At 42.3% G+C, this 23,411-nt stretch overlaps 1 protein-coding gene across 3 annotated transcripts in view; it reads left to right on the top strand.

The window, feature by feature from the left end:
- Positions 1 to 23,411, top strand: part of wwox (WW domain containing oxidoreductase) — a 180,551-nt gene that overhangs the window by 39,248 nt on the left and 117,892 nt on the right. For all 3 annotated transcript variants that reach the window (XM_028957292.1, XM_028957291.1, XM_028957293.1), the window contains exons 6-8: positions 5,158 to 5,246; positions 13,506 to 13,691; positions 18,045 to 18,309. In XM_028957292.1, coding sequence (XP_028813125.1) covers positions 5,158 to 5,246; positions 13,506 to 13,691; positions 18,045 to 18,309 — 540 coding nt within the window. The remainder of the gene's footprint in view (positions 1 to 5,157; positions 5,247 to 13,505; positions 13,692 to 18,044; positions 18,310 to 23,411) is intronic.

Here is a 23,411-nt window from a genome sequence, read left to right as displayed (position 1 = left end):
GACTATTAAAATGATCACCTAGTGATCATTCTTATTTGTAAATGAAAGATGAATAAAAACTTTATTTTAACATTTAAATCAAATAAATAACTTATTTGAAATTTTCTCTGATAATATAACAATATTAACTGACATTTATGTTCCAACTGATATGTAAAAAGATTTGGCATAATGCAGTGAAGTAATATTAACATATTTACTTTTAAATGTTGTGGCATTAGATTAAAAGCAGTGAAGCAGAGTGTGGTAGTAGCCTAGTGGGTAACACACTCGCCTATGAACCAGAAGACCCAGGTTCAAACCCCACTTACTACCATTGTGTCCCTGAGCAAGACACTTAACCCTGAGTTGCTCCAGTCCCTGTAACTACTGATTGTAAGTTGCTCTGTATAAGGGCGTCTGAAAAATGCAGTAAATGTAAATGTAAAAGCATACAAGCATAGAGCATAAGAATACACAGAGAAGCCACTTGAGTACAGTAACCGTTCACATTTCTTTTGCTACTGTCTGACATTAGCAAATCTGCTCCGCGCTCAAATACTTACTCACACCCTGCACATCACCATTTACAAACTGGATTTACTCTCTGCTGTTTCTTCCTGGACTTCCTTGGAAACTTCGATGTGAGAGTAGACCAGGCGCGTTCCCTGCTTAGCTAGACGGACTGGAGCCATGAGTGTGTGTGTGAGAGAGAGAGAGAGAGAGAGAGAGAGAGAGCGAGAGACCTTCCTTTTACCTCCTCATTCCGACATCAATTAACATCATTTCCATACCCCGCCGCTTGCTCAGATAACACGGCCCCCAGGAGTTGGTGAAGGCCTGCGGCCCGCGGCTCCGCACTCTCCCTGTTATCAGATCATCATTTTCCCTCGCAGTCAAACAGAAAAGCCCCCCCATGGCTAAAGTTAATTTTGCGAAATAAGACTTATTAGATGGTGTCGAGCTGCGTGCTGACAGGTATATCTCACTGCGTGCGAGAGAGAGAGAGAGATGCCAGGCAGCCAGAGGGGAGGTGGGGAGTGGCGTCGTCTGGCAACGGGTCGCGCGGATGTCGGTTTTTCGGAGCAGAACCAGTAGCAACGGTAGCAACCAGCAGTGCCCAGAGACGAACCGCGGAGGCCGATATGAATCGGCACACTTGTAATTGGGCCGAGTTTTTATCGCAGGCCATCTGACGTGTGGGATTATCTCTGCACTCTGGGGCTTAATGAATGGGAGTCGTGTTGATTTCTATCGAAAATATTTTGTTCTGCTTAATCTGTTAATGAACGTGTGGTCCGTGCTTGAGCGGATATCTTGCGCTTCCATTAACAGAGGCCAAAAAAAAAAAAAGGGTGTGATTTATTCCCCGGTTAATTAATTAAAAGCGAAATGCGGCTGACCCAAGTTTAGAACATTTAGAGTTTCCCCAGACCGTCCAGGATAGAGCTCCTCAAGTTGGCTAAATGCAGAGTGTGCGAAAAAAGAGGGGAAAAAAGTACGATGAAACACCGCGGCGTCTCTAATTAAGGACGGCCTGTTTTGATAATGAGTCAAAGTGCCGCCCGGCTATACGGCAGCCAATTTGGCATGCATATTAAACACATAACTCCTTTTCTTTATGACAGGTTGATCATTGGTCATGAATGCTAGACTTATGTTTGGTGGCCTACATTAATGAGCATTTTTGCAGAGTTTGCGCCTCTGTTGCGCGCCGCACAGTTGACGCCGTCCTCTGCCGCCTTGACGCTTTAATACTCAGCTTTTTATTTGGCCATTTATCAAGAAACTCCCTGATCAGTAATGCGGTGCTGTAGCCACTGCACGCACATTGTTAACACACAGCTGTTTGATGTGGGTGGAGGAAGAATTAAATGAACTGCGCCGTAAATTCACCAGGGAATTTATTCCCCCTCAGTAATTCTGCAATCTGTGGCTCTGACGTCCAGTTTTTGCTTTTCTCTTCGTTCTGTTTCTCCACAATGTCTTTTTTTTTCGTAAAAAAAAAAAAAAATCTGCTATCGATTAATATCTAACCAGGCTGAGAGAAGAGTGGAATTATGTATTATGGCGCGCCTGTGTCTCGTGCCTCCAGAGGGCCGTGATTGACCTGTGACCATCGAGTGCACGATCATGCCTTTTGCAGTGATTTATTTGCCTTTCTGAATATTGATCACGTTATGCAATGATCAAAGGTAACCCTAAAAGCCAATGCTGAGTGGCCCATTAGCGTGCAACTGGCCCCTTTTCATACATCATTTATCCTGCACTCCTTACCTGCCTTCCATTACAGACATCACAGCGAACTTTAGAGCTGTAGGTGTGCTTTCCTGATCGCTCACTGTAAATATGCCTTTGGTAAATCATTGCATCCGGTGCAGAGCCATAAAATATATAAGGACAGAGATGCGCCACTCCCGTCGGCAGGCCTTAAAACGAAGAGCCGCTTCCTCTGAGAAAGATCCATCATTGTATATGTGTGTTTACCCATGGCTTTTAAGGCAAATTTGACTATGCCTACAGCCTTGGATAAGCAATTTTCTTTTGCCAAATATTCAGCAAACTGCACAATGCATTTGTCTACTCTACTCTGTTTGGATCTTGGTGCATTATTGCACTTGTGGAGTCATCGGAGGCTCTAGGCAGTGCAGTGGTTTTGACATGCTGATCTTCACATCTTGGTGCTCATGTAACTGGCTATGCTCCTGTGAGGTGTGAAGACGCTGTGGCCTACAGAAAGAGTGACATGAACAGGGTGGTAGTAGCCTAATGGATAACACACTCGCCTATGAACCAGAAGACCCAGGTTCAAATCCCAATTGCTACCATTGTGTCCCTGAGCAAGACACTTAACCCTGAGTTATTCCGGGGGGGGGACTGTCCCTGTAACTACTGATTGTAAGTTGCTCTGGATAAGGGAGTCTGATAAATGCTGTAAATGTAAATGTAAACAACCTGGAAGATCTGAAATCCAGTCGTTTTTTATTTTTGGGACAGTGGTGGCCTGGTGGGTAAAGAAGCGGACTCGTAACCGAAGGGTTGCGTTAAAATCCTAAACTGCCAAGATGCCACTGAAGTCCCCTTGAGCAAGTACCGTTCCCACACAGTGCTCCCCAGGCGCCTTTCATGGACACATTCAAATGTGCTGTGCTGTGTATCTCAATATCAAAAATGGAGACATGTCTGTTTGAAGGTCCAGGTGCTGAGTCCTCCAGCCTCCCTGCTTTTCATGGACATTTCTGTTAGTCCTATGTTGATTTGTTTTTACTCGGCTCAAATTAGACCGGTTCCTTGAAAACAAATGAATATAAGAAATATCTAAGAAACCCATCATGCTCAATTTGGCGGACTCGTTGCCAGAATCAGCACATTTCTGTTCTGTACCTTAACTGCTATTATTCATTATGCAATTTAAATGTTTCTTATTTTCTGTTCTTACAGTTACATTTTTAAATGGGATTTGAACCTGGGTCTTCTGGGTCATAGGCGGGTGTGTTACCCACTACCACTTGCAATTGAACTCTTAGGTTTAAGGAAGGATTCTGGTGACATTTTGAAGGGACAAAAATATAACAAAGTATAATCATATGCTCCTGAACAAAATATTGAGAGTGGCCAAAAGTGGTTTTTATACTCTTGGATTGTAACCAGGTTGTAGATAGAGGTGCAAGAGGCAAAAAAAAACATTTAAAATTCAACAAGCTGTTCATAACCTGATCAAAAGTCTGAGCTCATAGCGTTTAAATGTGCAGAACCATTTATGGGAAATATGGCGAAACGATGAGGATCAACAGGACAACAAGAACAGAAAGAGGAAGTTCTTTTATGTTTACATTTATATTTACATTTAAAGCATTTATCAGACGCCCTTATCCAGAGCGACTTACAATCAGTAGTTACAGGGACAGTCTCCCTGGAGCAACTTAGGGTTAAGTGTCTTGCTCAGGGACACAATGGTAGTATGTGGGGTTTGAACCCGGGTCTTCTGGTTCATAGGTGAGTGTGTTACCCACTAGGCTACTACCACCATGGTTGTGGCAAGAAACCCATCCAGGCCATGACAGAGTAAAGTCCTTCACAGACCAAATGTGTTCAGCGTGACGCTGTTGAATATTTTTGAATATTGTTGAACTCTGACCTATGTGCGCTGTAGTGGAAATATTTTTTTTTCTTAACAGAAGGACAATCCCAGGCAAATGGTGCAGAGGAAAAAAAAGGTTTTATTCAAGAAGTCTCATTTATCATATTCAGCATTAGGTCATCTTGCTCTGTGACCTGAAGTACAAGACATAACATGACTTTACATTATGACAGAGAGCATTATTTTACACCGCAGTGTGTGTGTGTGTGTGTGTGTGTGTGTGTGTGTGCATACGTGGGCTGTGCTGATAATTCATATCACCTCGGCTCAAGGTTTTCCCAAATTCAGCCAGCACACAGGCTCAGTTTTGTACCATTTAAGAGCTAAGTTTAAACTACATTATAAGAGCATATTTACATTTACATTTAAATTCAGCACTGTGACGCAATAACGTGTGACAAATCGAAACAGAGCATCGAAGTGGGAGATTTAACCCAGATGGGGGAGAGGTTGATTCTATCAGTGATTATAAATTCTGCACGTGAAGAATAAAAATCTTGGAAAGTTGATAATGTTGATTTAATTCAACCGTATTACCTTACCTTGACACTGAGAAAGGAGAAAAATTTCATGCTGTAGGTCTTCCAGGTATGCTTGATTGTAAACTTTGCCGGTTGTTGGCTCTAAAGAAATATCACATAATACCTATAGGCCTTGTTTTTTCTGTTAACTGAAAGTTAGAAAACACATTATGTGGTGGGATTGTGAGGGTGGTAACCAATCCAAATTTTTGATCCGTGACATGGAGCAGTTGATTTAAACAAATAATAATTACAAATTTCAGTCAGGTTTTTTTTTCTTTAATCTATGAGAGAATTTCCTCTGTACTGTCTCTTCTCTTTGGTCTTTGTGACCTTGACCATTGCATTGTAAAAATAAATTCTGCAATTACAGCTCTGGACCATATATTAATACAGGTTAATCATACATTGGTCATATCCAGCATGTATTTAATGTTATTGTCTTATTCTGTGATAGTCCCACTGTCCCACTTGAGGTTATACCTTTGATTTGATTGAACTTTTCTGTTTGTGCAGCACAAAGCTCGTGTAGAGGCCATGTCTCTGGACCTGGGCTCTCTGAGGAGCATACGTGAGTTCGCAGAAGCCTTCAGAGCTCAGAAGCTGTGAGTATGAATCATGAAAAACCTTTAGTGGATGGATTTAATTTTGTTCCTGGTCTTGTCCCTCAAAAGTTGCAGTATTCCCAGAAAACTCTTTTTATGTCCCTGGCATGGTTACGTTTTTTCAGCTAAACTGCCCTGACAAAGGAATTGGATCATATTTTCCCTAAGGCCCGGACTCCATTTAGGCTGGATGTAGTTTGAACTTGTACAAGTGCTCACTTAAAAAAATAACAGTGTACAGTATATCCTCGTGCCCAGTCTAAATTGAAGATCTTTCAGCAAGCCAATGGCCAGGGATGATATACCCCTGAGTGTCTCTGTCCAGGCTTTTACTGAGCTTCTCCATTACGGAGCTATCAAATCAGAAAAGGGGCCAGGGGCCAACCTCTCCCATTATAACCCCCGGGCTCTCTCTTTTGGTCAATAAATAAGTATCCTGGCCCTACAACATAATTCCATCAGTCTCATCTCAGCAGAATAATGAGTCCTTCACAGTCTCCTAGTTAAATCAATTACTGATGTGCTTTCATGAAGTTGGAAAGCAAAGGAACAGAGGTCAGAAGTTGGTATGGTCATTTTAAAAGTATTTATTGCTTTGTAACTAAAACTAATTGTAGTTTTAGACATTACAGTAAAAAAAATCTGTTTATACCAGTAAACTGATTCATTGGGATGTATGATGTTTATTACACACTATGGCTTAGCCGGCCATGAACAAAGGTGAAGAAAGCGTTGAATGAAAACCCCTTTCACTTAATTGAAACTTGGTATAGTTGGTGTAGTTAAATATACAAATACTGCCAGCATTTGATTAATGTGATTGATTATGCTGGTATTTTATTCTACCGTAATAACGTAATGAAATTGTGACTAAGTTGTGAATGCATAGTCCAGTTGCTTGGTATTCAGTGTCATATAAGGACACACCACTAGGAAGAGCTGTTTTGTTGTTAAGAGTTGTCAGAAGAGCAAGGTCATTTAGTTTTAGGGCCCATAGATTATATATTGCCCTCTGTCTAATTTAAATATATTGTTAAAATATTTTTTTTGTAACATCCCTAGTACACGGTACTAAAGTGGTTTTGAGGACTTATTCTGTGGAGCTTATTCTTATTCTGTATTTTCATCCCTTTGAGAGTACTTGGATGTCAGATAAAGTTCTGCTGCTATCAGCCTGCAGATGAGCTATAATTTAATTTAATTTAGACAGTTCCCTGGTGTGTCGGCTGTGTTCTTGTTGCTGTAAGATGGGTGTTTGTCTCTGAGGATCTGCTTGTGGATGAGTATGATGAGTGCCGCAATCTGTTATGAGTGAGAGGATTATCATCATCATCATCATCATCATCATCATCATCACATCCAGAGTAGAGTATGTGAGATTTGTGTGTAAAGGTGTGTAGGAAGGATGTGTTAAAACATCATTGACATTTATGTCATTTATCAGACGCCCTTATCCAGAATGACTTACAATCAGTAGTTACAGGGACAGTCCCCCTGTGTCTTGCTCAGGGGCACAATGGTAGTAACTGGGGTTTGACCCTGTGATTTTGTGGTACTTTGGTTCAAAGGCAAGTACCATTAGGCTACTTCAGCCCAAACAGGGTTGTATTATGTGAAGTATGTGTAGTGATTTACTTAAAATTTACTTTTTATGTTTTGTAATGTATAATGTATTGTGTTGTGTGTTGTTGTGTCTGCATTTTGTCTTTATGTGGATCGTGTGTTATGTGTCTTTGGCATCTGTGGGTGTGAGTGTCCATCTCCGCTGCCAGAGGTCTCAGTGTCCTGGCCGCAGTGTCCTTTGTGTCCCAACGGGAGTCGCCGGCCTCTGCTGGCCCCCAGCCGCCCTCAGGCTGGACACTTCCACGCCCGGAGCCAAAAGCAGCGGCTTGGTCAGCAGCCAGAGCGCCGCGCTGCGTCCCCGCATTCCTCCATTCCTCCATTCCGGCATTCATCCCTCGCTCATCCCTCCTTCCCTCCCTCCCTGAGCCACAGACCCCCACGCAGCACCTCCCCTGCCGCAGGCTGGAGGAGCCCTAATGAGTTCTCATGCAGCGTCTCTACTGATTTAAAGCCAGACACTGGCTCACTGCTCAAAGTGACCCAATGACGAGCGGAGCAGGAAACTTTAGACACCCCTTTTTTAAAATTTAATTATTTATTTGTTTTGTAATTGCTAGATAAGCATCAGATTCAGGGTAAATCTGAATGGGGGTTGTCATACATTCAGGGAAATGTATTTATTTATTTATTTTTTTCCTGTTGGCGTCAGTATCCAGGCGCAGGGCTCTCGGGCCACGTCTGGGTGGGTACTGTGGGGCTGTTTCAGGTCCGACATGTCAGCCCCCGCCGCCTCACCCTGCTGCCTCCCACCCACAGCTACCAGGGTTCATAATGGAAGCTGATGGCTTTTAATAGGAGAGCGAGATTAACCCATTAGCCCTAGGCCGTTTGGGAGCCCAGCCGTTTATTTGGCCCACTGACCCAAAGTGAATGCACAGATTGGTTTAAGTGGGGAGTGTTGGATGGGCCACGGCTGGCCTTTGGTGCAGTCCGCTCCCTAGCAGTGGCTTGACCCCCAAGAACCCCTTTCACCCTCCTGTTCCCCCACGCGAGACCAGCAAGCCTCTTGCTTTCCTTTTCGTCCCACTTGATGGCTCAAGTGTACAAACTCCATTAAATTTACTGGTCATTGGATTTGATCAACCCCCTCACAAAATTGATTCTGTTGCGTTTTTGTTTCTTAAAAGGCCTGGAATATGATTTGTTTCTGGTGGCAGCCCAACATTGTTAGCACTAACTGTGTTAGATGGAAGATGTTCCTCGCGATGGCTCTCATGGCGGCACGTGTGTTCCTGACCTTATTTGTGTAAAATTCAATTCACTTCAATTAATTTTAATTCAATTCGTACTTTTCTCTCACCTGAGGAAAGAGTCTTTAACCTTTATTTCTGCACTCCACTTACATGTGATAAATTCTTGCGTTAGACTGGCTTCAGTGTACATTTGGGTAACCTTTCAGTCTGCACAGTCGACAGTCACACACACACACACACACACACACACACACACACACACACACACACACTAACACACACACACACACACACACACACGCACATACTGTCTGTGCTTCTTTAATACTGTGATTTGTGTTTCTGGTATTATATTAATGGCCAGAGAGCAAGGGATGCATAAAAAAATTACTCCCTGAGATGTTCTAAAGTGCAACTACAGTAGTTATGTTGTGGAAGAGGACACAAGCAATACACACGGTGCAAATAATGGCACATTTGCCCCTGTCATTAAATAAACAAAAAAGCAACGAATAGGTGCAAACTATGTTGTAGAAAGTAAAGCTATATCACACAGCCTCCATTAATTGCATTATGTATGTTTATTTCCTGTAATGCAGAAGATCTTTTTGCCCTAAGAACAGTCATTTTTGTGTGTGTATGTGTGTTTTTGCACATGTGTGTAAGTGCATGTTCATGTGTGTGCACCCTCCCTTGCCAAGGTTGTATTTCTTCATTAGTTATTTCTGAGGTGCAGGGGGGGGGGTCCCAGGGGATGCCAGAGTAGATTAATTCTGATCAGAATTTGAAGCTGCTCAGGTGTGAATGGCAGGAGGCAGCTGCCGAGGCCAACTCGCGCCCCTTCATTACAGCGTGCATGTCTTCAGGCGGGTACACGCACACACTAACAGACACACAACATAGAAGAGAAGATGTCTCTCTTTGTCTCGCTTAATTATTTTATATGAAAATTTTTACTTGGAGCACAGGGTCATTGAGTGTGTCCACGATGCCCCTGCTTTTTTCAGTCATTCAGAGAGTGAAAGTGACGTGATTGTCATTGTGAAACACTGCAGCACAGCACAAGGTGACACAACGAAATGTGTCCTCTCCTTTTAACCATCACCCTTGGTGAGCAGTGGGCAGCAATGACAACATTATCATCTGTTTTTAGGCAGAAATTTGCCCATGACTGGAATACTGAACCCAAAAATCCTGGGTTCAGAACCCAACATTTTGCTTCTGTTTCATTTAGGCTATAGGGTGTTTTATATAAAATAATAAAAAAAAAGACCAGATGTCACTCCCTGTCTGAGCCTCTTTCCCATGCTTGTGTCTACCATAGTTTTATATATGCATTATAACTATAGTCTTCACAATGAATTGTTTTAATCACGGTTAATTCATTGTAAAATGTGTGATTGAATAGTTAAAAAATCAGCCCTGGTATTCATATGAATGAGCCAGTATGAGCACCTTGTATTGAATGATATAATACTATACTTCGGTCCTTTTCACAATTCATATATTTCCATCAGAAAGCTTGTTTGACTCATATAACGGCATCCTGCCATCCGCAGTGTGTGCGTTTAAAAAAACCCTTTGCAGTATTGTTACGACCTGCGTAATATTAACAACCAAATGGGGGAGGAAATCTAATTTAGCCCGCGCTGTAAAAACCTGCGTGTGCGGCGGCGTCCGCATACATGGTGGGAAAAGCCGCCCCTTTTGCTACATAGGCGATCGCTCAGTGGCCTATAAACACTGCTGCTTAATGACCAGCGGCCGGACGGGAAGGAAGAGGAGGGGGGGCAATCACTCTTTTATGTGGGGAGATTATTATCAGGTCAGGGGTTGCGTCTGCGGGGTTCTTTAAAGTAAATACGCAGAGTTAGCCGTCCCCGCCCGGTCGTTAGCACCCCCGCACCTCGTCTGTGTAAATTGCACATCTGCGTAAGGTGGCCGGAGCCCTCGGAACGGCCGCAGACGTGTTAATACGTTGAAAGGGAGTTTTTTACATTATGTGCAGTGGGCTATTAAAGCCGTTTGTTAGGTTTTTGCTTATGAGCCGTGAGCGCGTGGGGATTGGCCGTAAGAGGCGGAGAGGAGAGGCCGCTCGACCTGTAAATGCGTGTTGTTCCATCACGCGCCACGCTGCGGGGGAACTGCTGCTGGTTTATAGGCCAGAGAGCAAGGCCCACGGTCCCATTCGCGTTAACAGGGGAGAAACAGAGCAGCGGTCATGGGGATTTCGCGGTGTTTTTGTCCTCTTCACCTTCTGTGTTGCTTTGTGTTAGGCTGCTGGTGGTTTATTTTTTCTATTTAATTTTCTACTTCTTTTTGCCTTTGTTGGAATCTGTCTGCCGTGCTCCTCTGGGTTTTGCTGCCGTTTGTTCTGAGCTGATCGGAGATCATGTTCCTTTCAGATTACATCCTCACTCAACCCGTACGCGCTCATCAGCTCTGGTGTCACTCACGCGCGGGAACAGCGACTCGTGCGTTCGGGACGGACGCTTCATTAAGCCCCTCTGAAGTCTTAATTGTGCGTGCATGAGTGCGCCGCTCAGAACACACATACATCCACCAGAGAGAACGGTTCCAGAACGGTTCCACGGCCTGCCATGTTCTCCTGGGTGTTGGGTGTGTTGGTTCTGAGCTGCCTAAACCCACACCCTGTCTCTCTTTATGTATGCGTGTTATTCTCTCTGTCTCTCTCCCTCTCACACACACACACACACACACACACACACACACACACACGCATAAACAAGAGTGCACTTACTCTGTCTTATTCTCTCTCTATCGCTAACACACACACATACACAGAGTGCCTTTTTGCTTGCATGTGTTTGTGTCAGTAATCTTGTGTGCGAGTGTATAAGTTAGGCGTGTGTGTGTGTGTGTTTGTGTGTCTTTGCCAATGCTGGTAATAGAGTGAGGATGCCTCAACAAGAGTGAGTATATTGTGTGTGTGTGTGTGTGTGTGTGTGTGTTAGTTAAAGCTGAAACACTAGCACTGCCTTCAAAATGGACACACTTTTTTTTTTCTTTGAAAAGGCATCTGTACTTCATGCCCTTCAGAGACACAAGGGATTCTGGGTCTGATTGTAAACGACTTTTACTTTTTATTTCCCTCCATCTTAAATTTAGAGCTAATTGTGCTTTTTGGGCCATGCCGAAACCAAAACGCTGATCACACTTTGCCCTTAACATTTACATTTACAGCATTTATCAGACGCCCTTATCCAGAGCGACTTGCAGTCAGTAGTTACAGGGAGCAACTTAGGGTTAAGTGTCTTGCTCAGGGACACAATGGTAGTAAGTGAGGTTTGAACCTGGGTCTTCTGGTTCATAGGCGAGTGTGTTACCCGCTAGGCTACTACCACCTTCAGTTTCCCTCCGAAATAAAAAGAAAAAAAATTAGTGAAACTACTTGAAAAATTCACTTCAGGAGTATCACATGCGATGTCCTTCCCCCTGTGAGGTGTGACACGGCAAACCCTTTAACTGTGGGAACGTGAAGGTGATCCTACAGCGCGCTACCCACCTATTTTAATGCCATAGGATAGCTCATTATAGCGCAGGCATAACAATTCCTAGATTAATTTTCCAGCATCCAGTTTTTAATTAATTGTGGAGTCAGTCTTAAACACAGAGTACACAAATTGCCCGTGGCCCTCATAATTAATTGTAATGGAAGAAATTAAAAATTGGTGGGGTGGATTTAGATTGTTCTGCAGGCGCCACCATGGTTTCAAGACCACTGGAGCGACTCTGTCAAAGGCAAGGATCTTTCAGCGGCACGTAGGTTTTTTTTTTTTTTATGGCAGTTTTCCGAAGCATTCTTCAGAGCACTGCTCTGAAGCAGCTCTGGTGAATGTGCTCAGACAAGGTGCTATGATATCCCCGGTCCTCCAAGTACAGGAACAGTGGACAGCTTTCAGGAAGGTAAAAAGGAATTCTTAAAAAAAAAAATGTAACCATGTATTCAAGTTTCAAGGTTTGCTTTCAAGTACAACATTATTTCCCAAGATGAAATTCTTGGAGTCATCAGAACTTTATCCAGAGATAAAGAGATTATCCAGTCTTTGCAACTGTTCTTGATGTAAGGACATTTTTTGTATTATAATTCAACTGGAATTTTAATTTGTCTTCAAAAGACTAGACATAAATGCTGTGCAATAATGATTATGATGCCACTAGCTTGGCACACCTATCTTTGGCCAATTTTGCTCATTCCTCTTTGCAGCACCTCTCAAGCTTCATCAGGTTGAACGGAAGCGTCAGTGCACAGCCATTTTAATATGGAGTTAGAACCATGCCAAGACTCGATGCTGTAAAAATACAAAAATAACCTTTACACAAATGCAATGTGATTTAACTTTTTTTCAACACGTGCATGTCAATGGTTTCACGTATCAAAATGTGTCAATGGTTTCACATATCAATGGTTTCCACATATCAAAATATGGAAAAAGCTCTGCGCTGTGAATATTTTCCAGGTGCACTGTATTTAACATAATAGTTTAATTGTATAATAATGTTATAAATTATCTAGTATGTATGTAGCAATTAAACAAGCAAGCAAGTATTATGCATGGCCCAGTGAGAGTAAAATAGAGGCAAGTTATTGCAGTGACTGGTGGTGGGGTGGAAGGCTTCAGTCTGTTAGACAACTTCTAACCTATGGCGTGTTAGAATACCATTGGTGTTTTCATGATGGTGGTGGTGGTACTGTGTAAGACCCAAATAAAAGGTTAATAGTGGATCTGTTGAAGTGAAGGGCATAGAAATATTATCTGATAATAGAAATGTTGTTTCACATGTAATAACTTTCACGTCACAATCACTTTCAGTTTGAATTCACATTTTGTCAGTTTGCTGCAAACCTTTACCCTAATGAGACGATGGAACAAAATAATAATAAAAAAATACATTGCTGAATTGCCAAGTGAATCGAAAAGGGTACAGCTAAAAAAAAAAAGCGATTTATTTTTACCCTCATCAGAAAATCCTCGTTTTCAAGTGAGTTGTTCCTCAGGAGCTGGATTAAAGCCCAGATCTGACATGATGCTTTTTCACCGTTTTCTTTTTGTAAGGCCAGCCTACCTCAGCATCTGTCTCTTCTTTTAAGACATGCAGACGCGCACCTTGTTCTTCCTAAAGGTCTCCTTCACTCCCTGTTTCTGACCTTTGTCCGCCCATGGGTTCTGTATTGTTCTCCAGGCCGGTGGTGATTATTCAGGATGCTGTTTTTGTGTGGCATACGACCCCATGCTATATTTAGATACTTTTCTGCAATCTTACCTATTTTACTAATGACATGGATTCTCTTCATTAGACATTATCCCTTTTTATTTAGTGGCTAAATGTTCTGTTCAAATAATTCAAATTTAACAATTGGTGTGACGCGGGATGCGTATAAGATTGAAATAAACTCCACAAAATGGTACTCTCTTTGCAGGCCTCTCCATATCCTGGTGTGCAATGCAGCAGTGTCCACCCAGCCTTGGAGACTGACAGAGGATGGCCTGGAGTCCACCTTCCAGATCTGTCACCTGGGCCACTTCCACCTGGTGCAGCTGCTGCAGGACGTCCTGCGTCGGTCTGCCCCTGCACGCGTGGTGGTGGTCTCTTCTGAGTCGCACAGGTCGGTGACAATGTAAAGGAGAGCCAATTTAATGGGATGCAATTTTTAAATTAAATTAAGCGAGAAAGTTTTCTTATTTGTGAGATTTTAAGAATAACCACACGTTAATATATATATATATATATAAAAATACATTAACGTGTGATTTAATCTTAAAATCATTTGTAATTGCATACCTCCCTTGTTTTTTGTGTGTTTTCTGTTCAGTGTACCAAGGGTGTAATAAAGGTATCGTCAGCTTGATGAATGGACTGAATGGTTCAGTTTATGACATGTCTTGCTATGCATTGACAAGAACTTCAATGCTGACTGCTCTATCTTGATCATCCATGACTTGGATTGTGGAAAATCACAGTTTGTTTGAGCCAAGAAGCCGTGGTCAAACTCCGTATGAACCATTGATTTTGGCTGGAGAACTTCTTAAGATTGATTTAATCATGTTACGCTGACATATAGGAGTCCCTAACATCACATGTGTGTTCCAGTATCGTAGGAGTGTTATAGGAAAAGTGCTAATGTGGAAAAGTTCATTTCTTTAGTGAGTTTCACACTTTCATGCTTGATTAGACGCGATATGGAAGCCCATAACTAATCACTAGAGTAGATTGTCTGAAAAGATGGAGAGCAAGGTGCTCAGGGCATATCTGTACTTCTGTGATTGGTCTTCTTGAGGCAGCAGTGGTGATTGTGGGTTTCCTCTGGGCGCACTGGGATTCTCACACAGGCCAGAGACATGTCCAATGAACTGATATAATATGGAAATGGATAAGCAAATTTAGAGTATGGTAGGGGTTCTAACGATAGAAAGTGAAATAGAAAAGTGCACTGGAATAATTGTGGCTTCCACAATAAAGAAGACTGTAATATTTTGAAAGCACATTGACATGTGAGAGCGCACTTACCTTATTTATGTATTTATTTTAATCAAAGTTTTCCTCTAAATGGACAAAAATTGTGATGTTTGACCCTTATAGGTACAGTGAAAATTGCTGATCCCACTGTTTTGATAGGTGTGTAAAACATATAATGGGGTTTTTATTCACACTATGGCCATTTTCTCACAATTAGAATAAAAAAAGCTTACAGCATCGTAATATATTGAATTATAACCCCTGCTGTGTCACCAGATTCTTGCCAATATGTAGTCCTGATGGATTGATGGTTGGGTGGGAGAACATCGACAAACAAAAAGTGTCCATACCGGTTTTCCTGTTTGGTTGTAGTTGAACCCATTTCATGGCAGTTCTGTGTCAGAAATTCAGTGTTTCCCCCATCTTCCGCACTTTTCCCTCTCTTTCCTGCCACCAAGACTTCCACCGTCAAAGAGGGGATTAGCCAGGGTATGTGGGTGAACGGAGAACCTTCTAAATGGATCTGCCATTTTGGACTTGTGGGCTTAGTTTGTCGTTTATCAAAATTTCAGCTGTTTAGGGCGCCCAGCTTTCTCTGCTTGCTTTCTTCAGCCCTCTTCCTCTGCGCTATCTATTTGGCTGCATTTAATTTGTCTGCAGAAAGCTTGGAGGCTGCCCTCTGACCCCGGTCAAGATTATATTTCCTTGGGTTCCTTTGGCTTGAAGTAAAACCTTGACCCTGGGGGGACAGGTCTGACTAAAAGAGACGAACGGACGGGGAGGGGTGAATAAAGAGTAAAACCATTGGTTTCAAATGAAAACTTTATCTCTTCCCCAGCACCAGGGTTTAGGGTGTAATTGACACTACAGATAGGGAGTACTTTTGCTTATTACATCAGGTCCAGTTCAAGAAAATAAGGTTTCGTGGAAAAAAAATGACATTCCCTCACCCGATGTGTGGTAAATAGATAAAAAGACGTGTAATTAAATACCCGGGGAGGCTTTCGCTCTGCTTTCCTTCTCCTGTGAAGGTGATATGTTTCCTCAAAGTTTTCACGTTGTCCTCTAAGATCGTTTGAGATGGTTGTAAAAAAAAACACGACGCGAATATACCTGGGACGGCGGCGGTAGAGGAGTGGTGCAGTTTCCACGTCTGCGGCGCATTTTTGGCAGAAATGCATCGTCACCCAGGCAATAGATTCGTCAAGCTCCCGGCATAAATTCAGACTGAAGGTAGGCTCCTGACGCCAGGCGCCTGCAGATGTTGTAATTTAGCCGAGCACAGACACGGCGCAACGCGTCACCAAACAAACACCGGGCAGCTTGTAACATAAAACCGGGTGACATTTTGATTGGTTGCTCTGTAATGGCTGAATTAAGATGTAAATGTTGAATGTGTTTCCGCTGCCTTTGCACATAAGGGAGTGAAACACAAACACGAGTGTGCTCTGGGGGGGAGAGTGTGTTTGCGTGTGTTGCCGCGACGGCGTGTGAGGGAAACAACACGGCGCAACGCAACTTGCCCGCCTCATGTTCAAAGGGCCTTGTCAAACATCTGGTGTTTAACAGCTCTGTCGGAGCCAATTAAAGAACATCATGTCGCTGCTTTGATTTGTATGCAGCCGGGGCGGAAAACGGGGGCTCGGAGTCTATCCTTCTCTTTATTTACACGCGCGCTCAGGAGCCTCCAGTTGTGCATCCTAAAACCTCGGCAAGGTTAATCTGCGGCGTTAAACCCACTTCCCCCGCTGAGACGGGCGTCACTGCCAATGTGACAGGAGGACAACAAAAGGTTTATTTGCTGCCAACTTTGGATGAGAAGAGTAAGAGTAAATTGATGAATTCTACAAATTTTGTAGATTTGCCACTTAAAACAACTGAAATGACCTATTATATGATGATGCCGCTTACTGAGTTCTAATTGGTTCGGTGGTGTGCGTTGAGTATAACCTTGATGTAAGATGTTAAGATGTAAAAGCATTTTAAAGCCCCCAGCATGCTTTTGTAAATGTTTTTGTTCTATAGTTGGTTAATTTCAGTGTATTACAATTTTTATTTATGACACCAGGCTTCTTTTGCAGTGTGGCTGCTATGGTTACATTGTTTACTTTGCCACCAAATTACAGTTCTAACTTCCAGTTAACTATAGTGCACAATGTGGTTTAATGGACACCTGCCATGCCAGTTGGAACTGAGTATTTGTCCAGACCATGTTATTAGACTGTTTAACACACAGATAGGTCTTGTAGGGGCAAGGTTGTGTCGGGTTTAATTACTAGCCCCAATGTAGCACAACTGTAGTAACATGTCTAAAAACTATGGAATATACATATATTACCATTTGCCAATGGGGAAGAAACAAAAACAGTTTTGACCAGGAAATCCCTTTCAGAGGTGAAAAAAGATTCAAGAGAGGTTTATTGTCAATGCAGCAATATACACATTGTAGACGGTGTATGGAAACTTCACCATTTCACACACACCCAGTAGTGCATTTATACAAATGGTTAAAAAGATTACTCATACGCAAATCTAAATTACACTAAGAAATACAAAACTTAAATACCTATAAAATTTAGAAATAGAACATTTCAACAGTAAGCAAAGGGTGACGAGACGCTTCAAAGTGGCTGTGCCTTGTGCAACTGGGATGTGGAGATTATTGCTAAAGTTATAGTCAGGATAATTCTAACAAGACAGAGACAAAACAAAACAAGACAAAGCATGTGTAAAAAGTCAGACATGAACAGGAGCAGATTTTAGATGAGGTAATGTCAAATGTCAGATAAATCATATACACATCTCATGACACAATGAAAAAATAATGGATTAAATTTTTATGAAAACTTTGAATGAACACATGCGGAATTATGTACTTAACAAAAAAAGGTGAAATAACTGAAAACATGTTTTATATTCTAGTTTCTTTGCTCTGATTACTGCTTTGCACACTCTTGGCATTCTCTCGATGAGTTTCAAGAGGTCGTCACCTGAAATGCTTTTCCAACAGTCTTGAAGGAGTTCCAGAGGTGTTTAGCACTTGTTGGCCCCTTTGCCTTCACTCTGCGGCCCAGCTCACCCCAAACCATCTAGATTGGGTTCAGGTCCGGTGACTGTGGAGGCCAGGTCTCCACTTTTTGTTAAGTACATAACTCCACATGTGTTCATTCATAGTTATGATGCCTTCAGTGAGAATCTACCAACGTAAATGGTCATGAAAATAAAGAAAACACATTGAATGAGAAGGCGTCCAAACTTTTGGCCTGTACTGTACGCCTATGAACCAGAAGACCCAGGTTCAAACAACCACTTACTACCATTGTGTCCCTAAGCAAGACACTTAAACCTGAGTGTCTCCAGGGGGGGGACTGTCCCTGTAACTACTGATTGTAAGTCACTCTGGATAAGGGCATCTGGTAAATTTATACATGGTTTTGTGGGACATGTTTTGCTTTGAATAACCATATGTGTTGTAACCAGATGTGTGTTGTATTTTGTTCAGGTTTACAGACCTGCTTGACTCCTGTGGGAAGGTGGCCTTGGCCTTCCTCTCCCCACCTCAGAAGGAGTACTGGTCTATGCTGGCATACAACCGGGCCAAGCTCTGCAACATCCTGTTCTCCAACGAGCTGAACCGGCGCCTTTCACCTCATGGTGTCACCAGCAATGCAGTGCATCCTGGGAACATGATGTACACCAACATCCACCGTAGCTGGTGGCTCATGACCCTGCTGTTCACCCTGGCTCGGCCCTTCACCAAGTCCATGGTAGGCATGATTCCTGTTTCTCCACCACTGCAGCAGCACTTTAAGGCCTTTCTCAGTACCCACTGAGCTGCCTTCATAAGCACATCCAAATGATGTCTACAGAGAATGAAATGAAAAGCAGTTATAATAAAGTCAGTTTTTAATTCTTCTTCCGACGCGTGGATAATGGTTGTCAGTGCAGTTTTATTATCAATACTTTATGGTCATCCTACTAGCCAGCCAAGTACAAAATCTTTAATCAAGTACAAAATCTTTAATCCAAACTTTGATCAAATTACATAATCATAATCAAATTACATTTCTACAATACCATCTTTGTCAATTAATTTAACACCAGAAAATCCTGTTTTCTGCTACCCAATGAATCCTAAATCCCTCTGTAATTTTATGGTACACCTAATCATTTGGTAAACCCATCATATGATGCAGATGCTGCAACTTGTCTGTTAGTCAAGGTTGTTCCTTAGGTCACACATTGTATTGTACAAAAAGAGATATCCAGATTTGGAGAATAACCCATTTGAGTGAGTATGTAAAATTTTTTGAAACACCAAACGCATGTGGATGTGCAGTAATGCAGCCTGCAGGGCACTAGACCTATGACGGCTTCACTTTTTATAGACATTACAGCTTCTATCTTTGTATCTTTGTATGCTTGCAATAGCCTGTCACACAAGTAATTGCACATATTCACAGCCACCCTCCAAAAACTGTGTTGCGCGGCATTGTGGGACTTGCTCATGTATTAAGTTTGCATATAGTTAATTAGGATTAACAGGGACAATTTTGACTTCTACAGTTTATTGTCCTGTAACCCTATAGGTAGTGGGGCAGTGGTGGGGTTCTGGTTGGCCTGTAGTCTGAAGGTTGTCGGTCCCAATCCCGAAATTCCAAGGTGCCACTGAGGTGCCACTGAGCAAAGCACCGTCCCCACACACTGCTCCCCGGGCGCCTGTCATGGCTGCCCACTGCTCCCTCAGGGGATGGGTTAAATGCAGAGAACACATTTCGTTGTGTTCACTGTGCGCTGTGCTGCAGTGTTTCATAATCACTTTCACTTCATAGTGCTTACTACATACCAGGACAGACCCTTAATTAACATTTCTATAATTGCTTCTTTTTAGACGTGAATGAACTCAGTGGGGGAATTAGTCTGATACTACCAAAGCAGGCGAAGTTACCGCTCAGTTTTCCATGTGATATGGTCAGGTTTGATTAATGACATTGTTGCCGTTGCCCAATTGACATGTTGCTATGGATAGCAGATTTGAGAAAACATTGAGCTAATTAGCTTTCAGATTTCTATCACTTATGCATTTTCATCATCTTAACATTTTTTTCTTTTTTGCTTTATTACCATTGTATTGTCATTATGTACTGTGTGTGTGTGTTTGTGAGTGTATGTGTATATATGGCTTTCATCCCCTAGCAGAAGTGGTGTCTCCGATCTGCAGGGGCTCCGAAAAAATCTATCTGTTTTCACTGCGGTGCCACCAAGATATATACTGTGGTTTGTTTTCTCCTGCTCCATCTTCCTTTTCCTCTTTATTTATTTTGCACAGGGAGACAGCACTCTTCTCAAGTGGGAATATTGGGTTACGGCGCCGCGCTGAGGTCTCTGCACCGTGCATGTCCTATCTCTTCACGTCGGCCCTACTGGACCACTGTTGTCACTAGTGATGCTGTGTATAAAACTGATTTATTTTTTAAAAGCGTATTTAGGCAGTTGCAGACGGAAATACATATGTGCTGTGTTGGACTTGCTCGACTGGTAATCATCTCTCAAGGACTCTTTTTCTGTCTTGGCTCCTAGATGTTAGAATGAACCCCTACTAGAGTCACTAAAGATTTTCAAACGAAAGACTTTTTAGGAAATACATAAATAGGGCTCTGATGGATATTTAAGTTGGTTGTTGAGACATTAAACTATTTGCAGATAGGTTCCTAGTGAACCAAAGGAGGAACTGCAATGATATCCATCTCTAAGCACTTATGTAAGTCGCTCTGGATAAGAGCATCTGCCAAATGCTGTAAATGTAAATCTAGTGGAAGTCAGGATTCTTTTCTTACCTAACCGTATCTGACTGGGAAGAAATGGTTGGCACCGTGTACATTTAGCATAGATTTGTGTGTGCATATCGGCCACCAGTTCAAATATCTCTTCAGTTCTGGCCAGCTCACATCTCTCATCTTTTGATATCACACTCCTTTCATCTCATCTTTACCTGAAAGCATGACATAAGGACCTGTAATGGGATGCAATTGACTTGCGGAATCTGTCTCTCCATTTATATGGCAAACTTTTTTCCTGCCTTAAAAAAAAGGTTGAAATTAATAATTCACCAATTAAACTGTTGGTAAATAGGACCCAAGAATATCAGATAATGATTTTTTTTCCCTTTTTTTTTTAAGACCTGCTGACAATGCTCTTAGGTTCTCAGCGTGATTAAGACTCTCGACTCAGTCCCTAAAGCTGCACATTTGCCCGTATTTAAATCTGCGGGGCGATAAGCTCTGCTCCTGCCCTGCTACTGGGCTTAATATGAAAAACACAGATATTATTTCACTTATTGGTTTCGGGAATATGGAGATGGTATCGTTTTAATTGCCGGCGAACACGGGTGGGATCCTCTGAGATTATTCAAGGTTGCAAACATAAGCACAATGTTGACAGGAAGAGACCCAAAACAACATTAAGTGCCGGTGAGTGGGGGCTGTGTGGAAGACTTTGCCTTTGCGTGGAGGGCCGGAGATGATTTATTGTCTGCCTGTGCAGAGGAGTTCCTGCTTCCTGTGGCTGGATCCAAACACCTGTACCAGATCCAAACACTTGTGCCTAAAGACTTTGTAAAAATCATTTTTCTATACTGTTATGCACTTTCATACATATATGTGCAACGGGTAAAAAAAACTGCATTGATTATCAAAACACAGTACTGATTTTTATTAATACTCTACTGGTGTCTCAAATCTGTATGCATGTGGTGGTGTCTTCATCGTTTACCACCAATTTTAGTGTAAAAAATGCAGTACCACAATATTTAATAGTAAATGAAATAATTATATATTGCCTGTATTGTATAGTCAGATTTTTGCCAATACACAGGCCGAATGGGTATATATTTTTATATAACCCATGTGAAGGGGACTGAGCCTTTGAGGTCCATTATAATATGAAAGATGTTAAGCAACTTGATGCATTTGTTTAATTGGAGATGTATGTCACATACTGTATAAATTATATTACTCACAGTGTTCCAATTAATAAATCACGTTATCGACTATTTGTTAGTGGTGGAGAAAATACCAAGATTACTTATGTATTACTCGAAATATTCTTATTGATTATGAAAGCCAAATTGTGTGTGTGTGGATAGGTATAATTTATAATTAGCCACTGTCACTTACGCTTATCTTTTTTTTTTTTTTACTACTTTAACTACTTTAGAAATACTGTGTAGAACTATACACAGTATATACACTATCAGTAAAAAATGGAAAATATAATTGTTGTCAAAATTGTTGCTTATACTTTTGTGGGGCATTTTGTTGACTATCATAATGTGTGGCCTTAAAAGCGAAATGAATGTTCTTGTTTATTTCATTTTTCAGAATCGTTTTTTGCTGACTTTCATGAAAAGGCTGACCCTAAATATGCATGGTGCTGTCTCTCACAGCGCTGCTGTTGCTTATCTCCGATCCCAATGTGCGATAACGTCCTCCGCGGCCCTTTCCCTGCCTCTCCTTACTGATAACACTCAGCCTTTACACCCATTTCCCTCCCTCTTGCTTTTGTGTCTCTTTATCTGCGGCGGAGAATTGTACAGCCTGCAGTTGTACATTATGATCATGCTAATCTCGGCGTCACGATGGGCAGGGATGGGCCCGGTTCTGATTCCAGCTGATCGTGATTGAAGTGAAAATTTGAGGCGCAAAAGATCAAATATTTAAAGAAATAATTCTGTTCAAGAACAAGTGTACATATAAATAGCAATATGCTCTTAAATATTGCTCTTTATATTTTATTTATTACTGATTTTTCTGAATATTGAGTCTTGTCAAAACTTACTAATTATGTCATTCATAGGAATAACCAGGAATATTGGGTATTGGATGTTGTCATATGGATCATGTACACACACACACACACACACACACACACACACACACACACACACACACACACACACACACACACACATATATATATATAAATGTCATAGATGTCATATACAGTATCTCCTTAGCACTTCTAATGCCAAAAATGAACTAAAATGACTAGCCACCGTTGTCACCTTCTCGCTGGGAGAGGTGACTGGGAAAGCTGACAGGGTTTTCTTATTGGCTGGCATCCTAAGAGGACTCCTGTTTGTTTATGCTGTCAAACAGCTGTACTGGCATGTTTGGCATGACATTTCTGAGACAATAGGCTCCAGGACGGCACTTTAATGGTCGCCCGTTGCGGGATATGGGAGGGTCGCCGCGGCCCAATCATCCCTCCTTTTCTTTCCCTCACGTCCCCCTGAGGACCCCTTCAGTGGGAGCCCGTCCTGTCCCCGTCTGAGCGTTTTCAGCATTTTACTGCAATTATTTTCCCTGGGATTCTGCCTGAGGCACCCGGCTACCTTTTTACATATGCACAGCCTGAACTTTTGACCACGGCCCAATAGTCGTATATTAGATGGCGGTTTCCTCTAAAAGGAAGACTTTAACAAGTTCCTCTGTGCATTGGCACTTGTCTCGCCTCTTGCCTGTGAGGTAATTTAACGAACCTGCTGAGAGACCCGTCCCAGGGCCTCCTAATGGGAGTTTAAATATGTCTGTCTGTCTCTCTCTCTGGCTCCCTGTCTCCCTCCACACCCGGGTCCCTGTGTGAAAGGCGGGAGTGTGTTAGGGTAGTCTGGTGCATCTCTGCGACCCGGTGATGGATTTCTCTGGCTGGCTGGCTAACGAGGGCTCTGCTTCTATTAGCAGGCTACAGGATGAGGGCGGCCCGGCTTTCCTTTCCCTTCCTTTCCCGTCCTAGATCCACCGCCCCCGCCCCTCGCCACCTTCCCCTTTTTTTTAATGAAGTGTCGAGGCGAGAGTACCTCAGATTTATC

The sequence above is a fragment of the Denticeps clupeoides genome, chromosome 17 (genome assembly GCF_900700375.1).
Source record: "Denticeps clupeoides chromosome 17, fDenClu1.1, whole genome shotgun sequence".
Classification (NCBI taxonomy): domain Eukaryota; kingdom Metazoa; phylum Chordata; class Actinopteri; order Clupeiformes; family Denticipitidae; genus Denticeps; species Denticeps clupeoides.
Note: the sequence above shows the minus strand (reverse complement) of the source record. Positions and strands in the feature narration are given on the sequence as shown.